Source organism: Physella acuta, unplaced genomic scaffold, assembly GCF_028476545.2.
Source record: "Physella acuta isolate Inbredline_101_S28 unplaced genomic scaffold, ASM2847654v3 ptg000339l, whole genome shotgun sequence".
Taxonomy (NCBI): domain Eukaryota; kingdom Metazoa; phylum Mollusca; class Gastropoda; family Physidae; genus Physella; species Physella acuta.
In genome coordinates this window covers 460602-475761 of record NW_026731858.1, presented here as the reverse complement: position 1 = coordinate 475761, position 15160 = coordinate 460602, and the positions used below count along the sequence as shown (strand labels likewise).

Genomic DNA, 15160 nt, shown 5'->3' with positions numbered 1-15160 from the left:
TTCTAATAGAATAACAGGCTAACTGCCACTAAAAGGGGAACATTGTTTGTATATAGAATTAATGACTTGGTGTTAGTTTGTAAAGGTTAAAATAATAAGCAAAACGGGAGATTTAACGTTCTGAATTTAGAAAATTGAGCTGAGCAAGAAAGTAAATGTCTACAAATATCATAATTACAGCTCTATAAAGGTAACTGGAATCAAGTACTTACCAGCCGAAGAAGTGTATCGAAGGATTGTTAATACAATAAAGATAATTTGCCATTTCATTTGAAGTTGTCTTTCCATTCTTGTATTTTCTGCTTCACCGATTGTACCACTCGCACCTAGCCCCTCAACCTCAGTTTAGTTTGAAACTGGTCTCCACAAAATCCTCTTTTAATTCAATCTATATATAGACAAAACACCAACTCGAACCAAAGCCCAAATAGCATGTTTGTGTGAGTGAGTGTGTGAGTGGGGTGAGGGGGGGGATGTTAAAGCTTCGTAAAGAAAACAAATATTGTATAGATAATTGATGAGAGCAGTTATTTTAACTTGATCAAACATTGACGGTGAGCAGAACCGAAGCTTCCTCGTCCGCTCTCCCCGCTGACCTAAGTGTCCTAGTTGTTTCAGTGCTGACCTAGAATACTTAATTTGATGTAGCCATAAAGAGCTAATGGCGTTTTAAAACATTTTTAACCAATTAAATCTTTGTTTTCGATGGGCCGTGTTCTTAAAAAAGAATAATTGACGTTATTTTTAAAAATTTAATTTCTTGTTTTATTTTAAAATAATTACTAATTACATTTAAACTCTCAGAAATGTGTTTTTAAAATAAAAGATTTTTTTTTTAAGCGCGACTATTTTTTTTTGGAATTTAAAAATAACTTTAAGAAACTTGCATAATACTGCATCTCTGTTAATATTCTGATAACTGCAGTACACATGTTTCTTTAAAAAAAAACACACTGTATTTTGCATTACTAGTTGAAATGATAAAAATAAGTTGGATAATGTTTGAATGAATAAGTATTCATAACTAGCATTAACTTACATGAACAAGACTGCGTGAATACAAAGCAGAACATCGCTGATGCTTAAATGATATATTTCCAAAACATTCTGCGAATTGAGACTGTTTTATTTCTTATAAAACAAAAACAATTTAAATATAACTTCTACATGCAAACATTTCATTGTTAATCTTTTACTTTCTCTTCCACCCTCTCCTTCGCCCTCTCCTCCGCACTCTCTGTCATCCTCTCCTACACCCTCTTCTCCACCCTTTCCACCCTCTCCCCCACCCGTTCATCTAATTAGAGTATCAGAATAATTTTCTCACGTTTCCAACCATCCATGTTGAGTTTTTAATCAATACACCCAGGCCAATGATTTTGTTTTCTACAAGTCCAGAGTTGCTTCTTATCAGAAAGTCAACAAGTCACTGAGTTTAATTACAACTCCTTTTGGCTATATCGAAAACAATTTCTTTAATGGATACTTGCCTGTTCCGTTTTCATATAACCTTGTGGATTGTTTTGGACATTCTGCAACGTGCATTGTTGTGTAGTACGTTGTAGTATAGTACTTTGTTGTGTAGAACGTTGTTGAGTAGTACGTTGTAGTATAGTACTTTGTTGTATAGTAATTTGTTGTATAGTACTTTGTTGTGTAGTAGATTGTTGTGTATTGTACGTTGTTGTAGTGTAGTACTTTTTTGTGTAGTATTTTGATGCGCAGTACTTTGTTGTGTAGTACGTTGTTGTGTATCGTACGTTGTAATGTAATGCTTTGTTATGTAGTACTTTTTGTGTAATACGTTGTTGTTGTGTAGTACTTTGTTGTGTAGTACTTTGTTGTTCAGTAGTTTGTTGTAGTGTAGTACTTTGTTGTTCAGTAGTTTGTTGTAGTGTAGTACTTTGTTGTTCATTAGTTTGTTGTAGTGTAGTACTTTGTTGTGTAGTACTTTGTTGTCTAGTAGGTTGTTATGTATTTCGTTCTTGTGTAGTAGGGTATTCTGTAGTACGATGTTCTGTAGTAGGTGTTTTTGTAGTGTGTTGTTGTATAGTACTTTTCTGTGTAGTACTTTGTTGTATAGTAGCTTTTTGTGTAGAGCATTGATGTAGAGTGCTATTGTGCAGTAAGTACACTGACCCAGATCGATGAAGGAGAAACAAGTGACATTCAGATAAAAAAATCATTAAAGCGATTATTTAATAATACTGTCGCGACAGCCGAGAATCACGTAGGCATGAAAGCGATACCAAGGGAAACAATCGAAATAAAGTTATCGATCCTTCGCTCATTTATATAAAGGTAACACGAGGATGAAACGTGCACATAGTATTATATAAAGATAAATTAGTTATCTTTTATACTTAGTATATTGGGACGGTGGTAAAAATCAATATAAAATAACACTAGTTTAGATTTATTTGTCTCTTATAATATTTCATTTTTTTCCTGTTAGAATGGTTGAATGATTACACTTTTAAATCATCATGAGCCGAGGGGACTTAATGATTTTTCTAATATAGTTGCTTCATGTGTTTTCTATTAAATGAAATGATTTCAAAGTCAAAAGACAACGACATCACATCACACCAACCCAACCATCCACGCCCAATTAGTAATGTAATCGCTAAATTAAAAGTGGGTCAAAATGAACTCACAATGATTTGCTACAAACCCACAGACGGACAAAGTGACAGACAATGTGAACTAAATAAGATCTTATAAAAACAGAACATCTGCTCAATAAAATCAATAAAACATTAAGAACGAATTAATTAATAACGTGCACGAAATTAACACTCAAAGTTTTACAACACAATGTATTTCTTGAATGGAATATTAATACTAAAAGTTTTACAACACAATGTATTTCTTGAATGGAATATTAATACTCAAAGTTTTACAACACAATGTATTTCTTGAATGGAATATTAATACTCAAAGTTTTACAACACAATGTATTTCTTGAATGGAATATTAATACTAAAAGTTTTACAACACAAGGTATTTCTTGAATGGAATATTAATACTAAAATTTTTACAACACAATGTATTTCTTGAATGGAATATTATTACTAAACGTTTTTCAACACAATGTATTTCTTGAATGGAATATTAATATTCAAAGTTTTACACAATGTATTTCTTGAATGGAATATTAATACTCAAAGTTTTACAACATGCACAATGTATTTCTTGAATGGAATATTAAACCATTGAAGAGATTGACCCAATAGATCGTTAGACCGCTGTGTCAGGATGACCTATAAAAGTATAGTACTGGTTATCTTTCCATAATAATTTACTCGTGTAAACTGGGCATCATTACGCCTGTGAATAATTAAGTCTAATTTGCCAAGGTATTAATTAATTTGTAGTTACAGAATTATAAATCGCAGCAAAATAATTCTGAAATTCCGCGCTACGTCATGGAAAATTTAGTCCAACTTTTTAATTACTCAGCTCTCATTATTTATTTCAAACGGGGACATGTATCATGTATGAATGATCTATTTTTTGTGTTATGGTTGCCATGGGTCACACGTGACATAAACATAGATGTGTCCATTGTGTCTGAGACTTAGGACAAAGTACGAAGAGGTGAAGCATAGGTGTGTCCATGACTACGGGGACGTGTGTCTAGGACAAAGTTCGAGGAGGTGTGTTTAGTAAGCATAAGTGTGTCTATAACAAAGTAAGAATATAAGCATAGGCGTGTCCATGACAAAATACGAGGAAGTATTATGATGAGTAGGGACGGAGTGGTCTAGTGGTAGAGAGCTGGACTGCTAACCAAGTAAGTAGGCCGTCCCTGAGTCTACCCAACTCTGATGGGTACCTAACTCACGTTAGGGAAAGTAAAGGCGGCTGGGCATAGTGCTGACCACACTATCTCTTTATGTGCCGAGTTCACAGAAACAAGTGAACTCTACTTGACTTGCCCTATAGATCGTCAGGGTTTGAAAAGAGAACTTTACTTATTATGATGAGTCTTAGATAAAATCAGATAATTTAATTAGGCCAATTTTTCATTTTATTGTCTGCAACTGGGCCAAAACAATGTAACTAAAAAATAAAACACCCACCAATATTTAAAAAAATTAAATTTTAAAATTTAAAAGGTCCGAATACCTAACTAAGAATTACGATTTCTCGTGGTCTGTTTTACTATCAAAAATATTAAAACAGAAATAAATTGTAAAGAGAGGTTTTGTAAAGTTGATATGAAATGTGTAGACCCACTAGGCTACTTGCAGACTTTTGATAACTACTGAGGTTTCCAAACTTTACAGAACTGAAAACAAAAGTTTTCCTGCCTGAAAGAAACTCTAATATACACCCTTGAATTAAGCCTCGATCTCACTATGAAATACAATCCTATTTTAAAATCTTTAACTATTTTTAATTGTACGAAAGTGGACCATTTATCAGAAAACAAGGCCTTAACAGACAACGATGACGCACATACATCATTTAAAATGTAAGAGAGTTAGTTCAGAAAAAAGTAAAACACAGTTTAAAAATCTCATTTGATTTCACTTGATACGTGGCCTGATTAAAAACGCTTAGATTGGTAAATATTTAATGAGATATTTTGTTTTTCCTCAACCACGGCCCAGTTGTCGGTCAGTGTGATATGTTCCTTGTCTCCGAATAAAGATGGCGAGCAGGTTTCATTCACAGTCTGTTCAGCTAATATTGACACTGAAACAACGCCCACACCATTCTGAGCATATATACATTTGTTATAACTTTTATTATTTTTACAAGCTTTTAATTTCAATAAAATAATTCATTTAACCGTAAAAGCGTTGGTTGATCATATGTTTTACAAAGATTTCTTTAGAAAAATGGTTGGTTGGGTTCTCTCTGGAAATGCTCTCTGCACTGTGTTAATTTTTCTTCAATCAACGTTAGATTTAGTGCGTGAGTCTCAGTTTGTGGGTTCGTGTAATGCAACGATGTCGTTCAAAATTTTTTATCCGATAAGAATGCCAGGAAATCTAAATTTTAAAATAATTATAAATACTAAATTAGTCATTTAAACTTTATTTAAAGATTATTTAGAGATAACTAGATTTTACATGATCAGTCGTGCTAGCTGTATTCACGCATCTTAGTCACGGAGTGGACTAAGGGGCAGATAATTATCGTTTAGAGTGCGAACGAGATACAAGGCATATATGTTTTAGTTGCGTGTGTCAACATAATTAAAGTTAAACGAATAAAAAAAAATAGGGCTTAAAGGTGGTTCTGAGTGTTATTAAAACTAAAATATCTGTTTACTCTTGTATCTTTACAATTTTTAATTATTAAATACTAAAAAGTTAAAAATAAAATTAGTTTAAAAAAAGTGTTATTAATAATTTCCTTTTAAATGCACTAAAAAATTAGGAAAAAACTTTCCCGTTTTAGTAAAAGCATTGGTCACTAAAATGTGTAAAAGGTTTCTAGAGATACCAATGCTTTTACTAAAGAGAGTTTTTTTCCCCTTTTTTTCAGTACATTTAAAACCTTATTATTATAATTGTTTTTTAACACTCGTTTTATCTATCATCAGCTCACACTTGTTTGAATTTATCGATTATCAACATTCCAGCAGAACAGAGAATCCACACTTGTATCGGGGAAAAACACACTTCTCTCCCCTTAATGGGTGGACTATTTTTTTTTCTCTTAAGATCAGCTGACTCCTAACCAAGGGAACAGCCAACTAATAGTACAAACCGTTTATGGCATAAGAAACTTACTAAGTATAAAATTGAATTTAAACCCACCCCACCGTCCACCGATGTAGTCTGTACAAGTGTTTGTTTGAGGCATCTCTCCGGGATACGTCCACCGCCCCGCCCCCCCCCCCCCCCCCCCACCCCCATCGCTGGATGAAATAGAAAATACATGTAATTTAAACAAAAAAAAATACTTTAACTACTGTCCACCCTCCTCGCCCATCCCGAAGAATTTCAAGTGCCCCTACCCCCCTCTCCACCACAGATAGTCTGAAAGAAACGCCTGCCCATAAATATGTGACGTCATATATTACCTCTGATGCTTAGGGCCTACACACAGAGGCGTAGCGACCCTTCCCGGCGCCCGGGGACAAACGATTTGCACCCCCCCCCCTCAAACTTTCGATTTGCACCCCCCTCAACATTTCAATTTATTTTTCCAACCCATTTTGGCGCCCCCTAAGGTCGGCGCCCGGGGACGTATGTACCCCCCCCGCCCCCCCCCCCCTTCGCTACGCTACTGCCTACACATTATGACTAAAATATCGCGGCCTCTTGTGATAATACAACTTTTTTTTTACTACACTTTAAGACATACAAATCTCAAATGAACAAACATAAAAAAGAGAAATTCAATTTTAATTGTAAAAATATTTGAGAATCTAAAAATTGTTTTGATTTATAGTGGTTTTCCAACAAGTTGTTTTAAAAATATTTTTTTTACCAATATGTGATATGTTACTATATTTAAATAATAGCCAAAAATATTTTTTTAAATAAAGCAAGTTAAGAACTAATTAATTTCCTGTTCAAAACGTAAAGACACATATTAATAGTATAAATTTTACAGTAGTATTAACAAAAATGTAGTAAGATACAATAGGAAGACATTGATTCGTTGTTTAACCTGCCAGCCAAGTGTTGCTGTTATTGTAAAACATCAACTTCTGCAGTTACTTACAAAACAAACATTAGTATAATCTTAGATTACATGATTTTTTTCCCAAAACGTTTATGAATTACTATATTTCTTAGATAAACTTGAACAAAAAGTAAGAAAGTAAATTTTGTTGTTTAAAACTAAAATACCTAAACATCTCTACATGCACTCTTAGCATAATATGTACAACCAGAAACTTTGGCACATATGGAATAGTGCAGTTGATTTGTAAAGGCATGTTAAGAAAGTTAAATATATAATCTACATTTGAATGAATGCTGATTAATGGCATAGTGTAAAGTTATTTCAGCCTTTATATTTGATCTAAACAAAAAGAAAATAAATTCATGCAAATTTTGAAAACAAAATGGTGAATTTAAAATTACTTCACTGTAAATACATTGTTTATTTTTAATTTTAAACTCAGAATCTATTAACTGTAATAATTATAAAAGATTTTAAAAATACAAAATAAACACCTTTCAAAAAGCTTTATAGAAAATAAAAGCTATAAGGCAACTTTGTAAAAAATACATCAATATAAAACATTAGCACCATAAGAAGTGAAATAATGGTAGATAACCTTAAATAATAGCACCGTTTTTAGACAAAAAAAAGTATATGCATCACTTGTTTTCTGTTGATGTAATTAATGCCTTATTGAACATTAGTCTGAAATACAAGAGAAACTTTAATAAATTACTTATTAGAATTAGGTAAAAATGTATATAATGCATGCAAATTATACCTTTTTTTAGTTAAAATGAGATTTAAACATTGTTGGGTAAAATCAATCTAGTAGCTGTAGTAACATTATTGAGTCATGAACTCAATATTTTTTTTTTAAATTAATAGGTTATACCTTAATTTAGTTGATGACCTTGATCCTAGCCTTGGCTGTGTCTTCATTATGTGAGTTAATTGCTATGCAGGTGTAGTCCCCTTCATGACGCTTCATCAGCTTCTCAATCTGGAGCCAACCTGTGACCTGGTACTTACCTGGCCCACCCCTGGAGGCGGTGACAACATGGCTGTCATCACCTGTGAAGTACCACATTCAAAATTATATTCTACTTATCTAGTAAATAATATATCAGTAATATAAGTTATATTTGTAAAAATAATTAAGGCATAATGAAGGTATTTACTTGGTTTAGTAAATATGGATATATATTATATATGTTCAACAAAGTTAATCTAGTTACAAAGAGGTTTCATTACCTGGCATTTCATAGGTTTTGCCATTTGATTTAGTAACATTCCACTTAATGATGGGTGTGGGGAAGCCAACAGCCTCACAAGTTAGCACAATATTGTCATTTGTTGCATTACGGACGTATTCAGGCTTGGTCACAATTGTGGCTCCTTAAACGAAACAATAGATTGAATTTGAAACTAAAAAATTAAAAAGAAACTCTAAAACAAGTAATTAAATTTTTTTTCTTATTGCAAAACATTTTTATCACATTTAAAAAAACAACTAAAATCTAGATATGTAATGTTTTAAAAAAACCTATTGTTTTGCACACTTCTGAAATAATGTTTCACAAGTTTTTAAAAAACTGGATGCAGCTAACAATTTAATGTCTGACCTGGTTCACAAGGTCCAACAGATTTGACCTCAAGAGTGTCCTGTTTGTTCTCTCTGACAGCAGCAGCAATCATCTGGCACAAGTTGCTGAACAGAAAGAAATACATGATAAGTATATACAGTACAAATGTTGTAGACTAATAAACAATGGAATTCTTGTAAAGTCTGGTTAGTTCCTGTTTCATATTCTTAAATACAATACACTCTTAAGGGGAAATAAATAATTATAGGCCTATATGATTGTACACATGCAAAAATATTCACAAACACCTACACATATACTTGTATACATTCATATATGTATATATATATATATATATATATATATATATATATATATATATATATATGCCTCTATAGGATCTTCTTTGAGTAAAAAATGCATGTATATAATGCCTACATATAACCTCATCAGTTTGTTGTAGATATTTTTCCACTTTGAATTACCCATATGTATGTCCATTGTTGGCACATACAATTTCCTCCCAGAGACACTGACAGATGTTGCCTCCAATGGTCTCTGTACACTTGAGACCATCACCACATTTGCCATATTTCAGTGGACTATCTGGCATATCACACTTTTGGCCTTCAAACCTGGAAAACATTATTTTTTTAAAAAAAAGGGGAAACAACTTTATAATATTTACATTTTGAATGTGAGTAAAATATATAAACAACAAAAAAGAAATATATAAAAAGCACAAGTAATAAATAATACAACAAAACAACTAAGACAATCTCAACACTTTTGTAACACTATTAGATAAACTTACCTAGAGCAAATATCACAGCAATGACATTCAGGATCCAAATCGAAACCAGCCAAACAATCTGTTCTTTCAATGACAGGGCAGTTGGCACATTTGTATGTGCACTTATCTGCTATAACTGCCACTGCCAAGGACAGCGCCACTAAAATAATCTTCATTCTTAATGTTTTCCAATTTCAGCACCTAGAATTCAATAAAAAATTTTGCTAGTTAATTAGCTAAAAAATGAAACCTGGGATAATAATCTATAGAACTACATTGGCTACATCAATTATAGCATAAAGTCCAGACAGTGTCCAGTAACGACGTGGTATAATGTTTAATATACCAATTATGAAAAGTCTGAAACGAACTTCGATTCTATAGTAGTTATCTTATCCATACAAAACTAGCGTAATGTTGTTTTTTTTTTACAACAAAAAGCTGAGAAATAATTTTTCCTTTTTAATATGGGGGAGGGTTTTAAGTGAAAGGAAACGCCCTTAAATTAGAAAAAAAATGATTCATCAGCATGCCACATCACATTCCGGAAACAAAACTCGGCACCGTTGCTCAACTCAAAGACTCAGAAAATAATAGATGGACTTGTAAACTAACAGTAAATGTTACCACTTATTTTATAATTACATTTAAATCTATGTTAATATGATATTTATGCAGAGGATGGAGGTATGTAAAACTAAAAGAAACCTGAAAGTAAGTGAATAAATTTACCTATTTACTGGACTCAGCAGTTCTGTGTTACGTCTTGAAGTTAGGCTTGCTGGGTACTGAGAATGTAGGCCAGTAGTCGTACGTGGCGAGTTAAAAATAGACATCTGCCTGTGCTCACCGTTTTCGTTTTAGGGTGCAGTCTTTCCTCACGCAGGCCTTCATACTCGCCCCGATGATTCTCAAGCACTCCTGTCTTTTCGCTCAGCGCGCAGATAACCCGGATATAACAGTTCACACAGTTTGAGAACTAGCACTTCTTCATATCATGAAGTTATTTTGTTTGCTAACCAGCGCAGTGAAGGGTGTAAACAGCTTAGCATAGAATGATAAGTCTCATATTAGTCATATACACATGCAATAGATTTGTCTATGAGTTACATAGAATGATAGTAATGGTAGAATCTGAACAACAGTAACGAGATGCGAATAACAATTGGAAATGGTTCATTCAGACATGGGTAGGCCTTTACGGAGCACGAGACCCTCTATGTGTTGATTCATTAACGGCGATTTAACGGGATTAGCTCCTCTCCCACGCAAACACTCACTTTCAACAACACAAATTCACACGCTATTATAACTGTATAGGGCTACAGGGTAGTCTATATAAAAATAAATAAATACAGAGTCACATTCATACTAACATATATATATACACACACACACACACACACACACACACACACATATATATATATATATATATATATATATATATATATATATATATATATATATATATATATATATATATATATATATATATATGTGTGTGTGTGTGTGTGTGTGTGTGTGTGTGTGTGTTTGTGGGTGTGTGTTATATACGTATGTCAGCTTGGCATAAGCCGCCCACATTAAGAGCCAACATACTTTAAAAAAAAATTAAATTTTAAATTCTAAATTTAAAACAGCATTGTCGATTGTGGGCGTCCATCTTAAGTAGATGAATTTGGGTTGGGTTTGTCTAGATATAGTCTCACGTACTTAACTCTAGGTTAAACTTCGCACGGTCAGTGCTGTGTTAAAGAGCGATATGTGCAAGGGGGGGGGGGGGTAAGGCGCATTGTTTATCTTAAGGCTGGAGATTGTGCTCGCGCGCGTAATGATTCTGTGGTGTGCAGCGGCTAGGAGTAGGGGTGATGGGGAATGATAAAGTGGGGCATACAATACTAATCAGAATATTATAAACAGTCCTTTTCGGCTCATTATACAAAACTATAGGCTATTAGTTTACCAAAGCAGCATTTTATTTCCTTAAAACCTTATTAACGTTGTTGATATTACCTAATTTATATTAATAAAGTGCCAGCAGAGGCGTAGCGATGTGGGGGTGGGGGGGGGGGGGGCGGGGCAGGGAGTACATATGTCCCCGGGCGCCGACCTTAGGAGGCGCCAAAACGGGTTGTAATAACAAATAAAAATGTCATTTTAGCTGCATTTTTGCATTATAAATAGTTTGAGGGGGTGCAAATCGAAAGTTTGAGGGGGGGGGGGGGGGTGTGCAAATCGAAAGTTTGAGGGGGGTGCAAATTGAAAATTTGCTCCCGAGGGGGCGCCAAATTGAAAGTTTGTCCCCGGGCGCAGGGAAGGGTCGCTACGCCTCTGAGTGCCAGAGAAGTTCTCTTTCTTACAGTGTAGCCGAACTCAGTGGTAAAAATCAGACTGACACACGAAAGATAGTTTCCGAGACTACGACTTTAGTCATACTAACAATATAGCAATATATTATTTCAAAAACCTTTATAATAATAGGGTTTTCAATGCACTAAAAATAATAAAATAAAATAAGTGTATTTTCCGTAGGATATAAATTAGTTAGTGATGTAGCAAGGTCTTTTGTCACCCAACAATGAAACTGAAGGTGTCACCCACCCCCTCTAACAATGTTGCGTTTTTCGTTTGGTGTTGCCCCTCTCCTTGACTACTGTATTGTTTTAACTGGTAGTAAAACACATTGTTTTGAAAGTAAATAATGCGATCTTTCGATTTGGTGTCACTCGATAAATTGTGTCATCCGATGAGGACCGCACCCCCCCCCCCCCCCCCGGCACATACTACGCATTGTGACGCTACTGTTAACTCAAAAGTAATAGGCTACTTAGTGTATGCGTACATTATATTCACCCCGCCAGTTAAATTGGTTAAAACGCGCGAATCATCTAAGTGTTTGGTGATAAACATCTATAAGCAGCTGGGTACTGAAGTAACATTTCAATCTCAGCATTGGGCCTGAGGTTAGTCAGGTCTCAGATTTTTTGTTTTTGTTTACATTATCCCCGCTCAGCAGTGTTTCAGTAGTCGTAGAGGTCTAATTTGAAACCAGCCAAACTCTTTAGTCACATACATGCACAGAAATGTTAAACATACACCTACAGAACATGTTAAACATACACCTAGAACATGTTGAACATACACCTAGAACATGTTGAACGTACAGCTACAGAACATGATGAACATACACCTAGAACATGTTAAAGATACACCAACAGAACATTTCTAAGATACACCTAGAACATGTTAAACATACACCTAGAACATGTTGAACATACACCTAGAACATGTTAAACATACACCTAGAACATGTTGAACGTACAGCTACAGAACATGATGAACATACACCTAGAACATGTTAAAGATACACCAACAGAACATTTCTAAGATACACCTAGAACATGTTAAACATACACCTAGAACATGTTGAACATACACCTAGAACATGTTGAACATACACATAGAACATGATGAACATACACCTACAGAACATGATAAACATACACCAACAAAACATGTTAAATATACACCTAGAACATGCTAAACATACACCTAAAACATGTTGAACATACACTTAGAACATGTTGAACATACACCTACAGAACATGTTAAAGATACACCTACAGAACATGTTGAACATACACCTACTAAACATGTTAAACATACACCTACATAACATGTTGAACATACACCTAGAACACGTTGAACATACACCTAGAACATGTTAAACATACACCTACAGAACATGTTGAATATACACCTACAGAACATGTTGAACATACACCTAGAACATGTTAAAGATACACCTACAGAACATGTTGAACATACACCTAGAACATGTTAAAGATACACCTACAGAACATGTTAAACATACACCTACAGAACATGTTGAACATACACCTAGAACATGTTGAACATACACCTACAGAACATGTTAAAGATACACCTAGAACATGTTGGACATACACCTAGAACATGTTAAACATATACCTAGAACATGTAGAACATACACCTACAGAACATGTTAAAGATACACCTAGAACATGTTGGACATACACCTAGAACATGTTAAACATACACCAAGAACATGTTGAACATACACCTACAGAACATGTTAAAGATACACCTAGAACATGTTGGACATACACCTAGAACATGTTAAACATACACATACAACATGTTGAACATACACCTAGAACATGTTGAACATACACCTAGAACATGTTAAACATACACATAGAACATGTTAAACATACACCTACAGAACATGTTAAACTTACACCTACATAGCATGTTAAACATACACCTACAGAACATGTTAAACATACACCTACAGAACACATTAAAGATACACCTAGAACATGTTGAACATACACCTACAGAACATGTTAAAGATAAACCTACAGAACATGTTGAACATACACCTAGAACATGTTGAACATACACCTAGAACATGTTGAACATACACCTACAGAACATGATGAACATACACCTAGAACATGTTAAAGATACACCAACAGAACATTTCTAAGATACACCTACAGAACATGTTAAAGATACACCTACAGAACATGTTAAACATACACCTACAGAACATGTTAAAGATAAACCTACAGAACATGTTAAACAAACACCTACAGAACATGTTAAACATACACCTACAGAGGATGTTAAACATACACCTAGAACATGTTGAACATACACCTACAGAACATGTTAAAGATACACCTACAGAACATGTTAAACATGCACCTAGAACATGTTGGACATACACCTACAGAACATGTTAAAGATACACCTAGAACATGTTGGACATACACCTAGAACATGTTAAACATACACATACAACATGTTGAACATACACCTAGAACATGTTGAACATACACCTAGAACATGTTAAACATACACATAGAACATGTTAAACATACACCTACAGAACATGTTAAACTTACACCTACATAGCATGTTAAACATACACCTACAGAACATGTTAAACATACACCTACAGAACACATTAAAGATACACCTAGAACATGTTGAACATACACCTACAGAACATGTTAAAGATAAACCTACAGAACATGTTGAACATACACCTAGAACATGTTGAACATACACCTAGAACATGTTGAACATACACCTACAGAACATGATGAACATACACCTAGAACATGTTAAAGATACACCAACAGAACATTTCTAAGATACACCTACAGAACATGTTAAAGATACACCTACAGAACATGTTAAACATACACCTACAGAACATGTTAAAGATAAACCTACAGAACATGTTAAACAAACACCTACAGAACATGTTAAACATACACCTACAGAGGATGTTAAACATACACCTAGAACATGTTGAACATACACCTACAGAACATGTTAAAGATACACCTACAGAACATGTTAAACATGCACCTAGAACATGTTGGACATACACCTAGAACATGTTAAACATACACATAGAACATGTTGAACATACACCTAGAACATGTTGAACATACACCTAGAACATGTTAAACATACACATAGAACATGTTAAAGATACACCAACAGAACATTTCTAAGATACACCTACAGAACATGTTAAAGATACACCTACAGAACATGTTAAACATACACCTACAGAACATGTTGAACATACACCTAGAACATGTTGAACATACACCTACAGAACATGTTAAAGATACACCTAGAACATGTTGGACATACACCTAGAACATGTTAAACATATACCTAGAACATGTAGAACATACACCTACAGAACATGTTAAAGATACACCTAGAACATGTTGGACATACACCTAGAACATGTTAAACATACACCAAGAACATGTTGAACATACACCTACAGAACATGTTAAAGATACACCTAGAACATGTTGGACATACACCTAGAACATGTTAAACATACACATACAACATGTTGAACATACACCTAGAACATGTTGAACATACACCTAGAACATGTTAAACATACACATAGAACATGTTAAACATACACCTACAGAACATGTTAAACTTACACCTACATAGCATGTTAAACATACACCTACAGAACATGTTAAACATACACCTACAGAACACATTAAAGATACACCTAGAACATGTTGAACATACACCTACAGAACATGTT

At 34.1% G+C, this 15160-nt stretch overlaps 1 protein-coding gene across 1 annotated transcript; it reads right to left on the bottom strand.

Moving 5' to 3' along the window:
- Positions 1-6350: 6350 nt before the first annotated feature.
- LOC131941001 (insulin-like growth factor-binding protein-related protein 1) lies at positions 6351-9879 on the bottom strand. The gene is made up of 7 exons (XM_059299964.1): positions 9748-9879; positions 9037-9216; positions 8708-8857; positions 8262-8347; positions 7891-8034; positions 7532-7710; positions 6351-7358 (listed from the first exon to the last, which is right to left on the bottom strand). Exons 2-6 carry the CDS (start codon positions 9189-9191, stop codon positions 7538-7540), a joined length of 708 nt encoding a protein of 235 aa, XP_059155947.1. The 5' UTR covers positions 9192-9216; positions 9748-9879; the 3' UTR covers positions 6351-7358; positions 7532-7537.
- Between the last annotated feature and the right edge of the window lie 5281 nt (positions 9880-15160).

Coding starts and splice junctions, on each gene's coding strand:
- LOC131941001 (XM_059299964.1), bottom strand. CDS start 9,191: ATGAAGATTATTTTAGTGGCGCTGTCCTTGGCAGTGGCAGTTATAGCA. Junction 8,348..8,707: donor AACAATGGACATACATATGG/GTAATTCAAAGT, acceptor CTTTCTGTTCAG/CAACTTGTGCCAGATGATTG. Junction 7,711..7,890: donor CAAAACCTATGAAATGCCAG/GTAATGAAACCT, acceptor GGTACTTCACAG/GTGATGACAGCCATGTTGTC.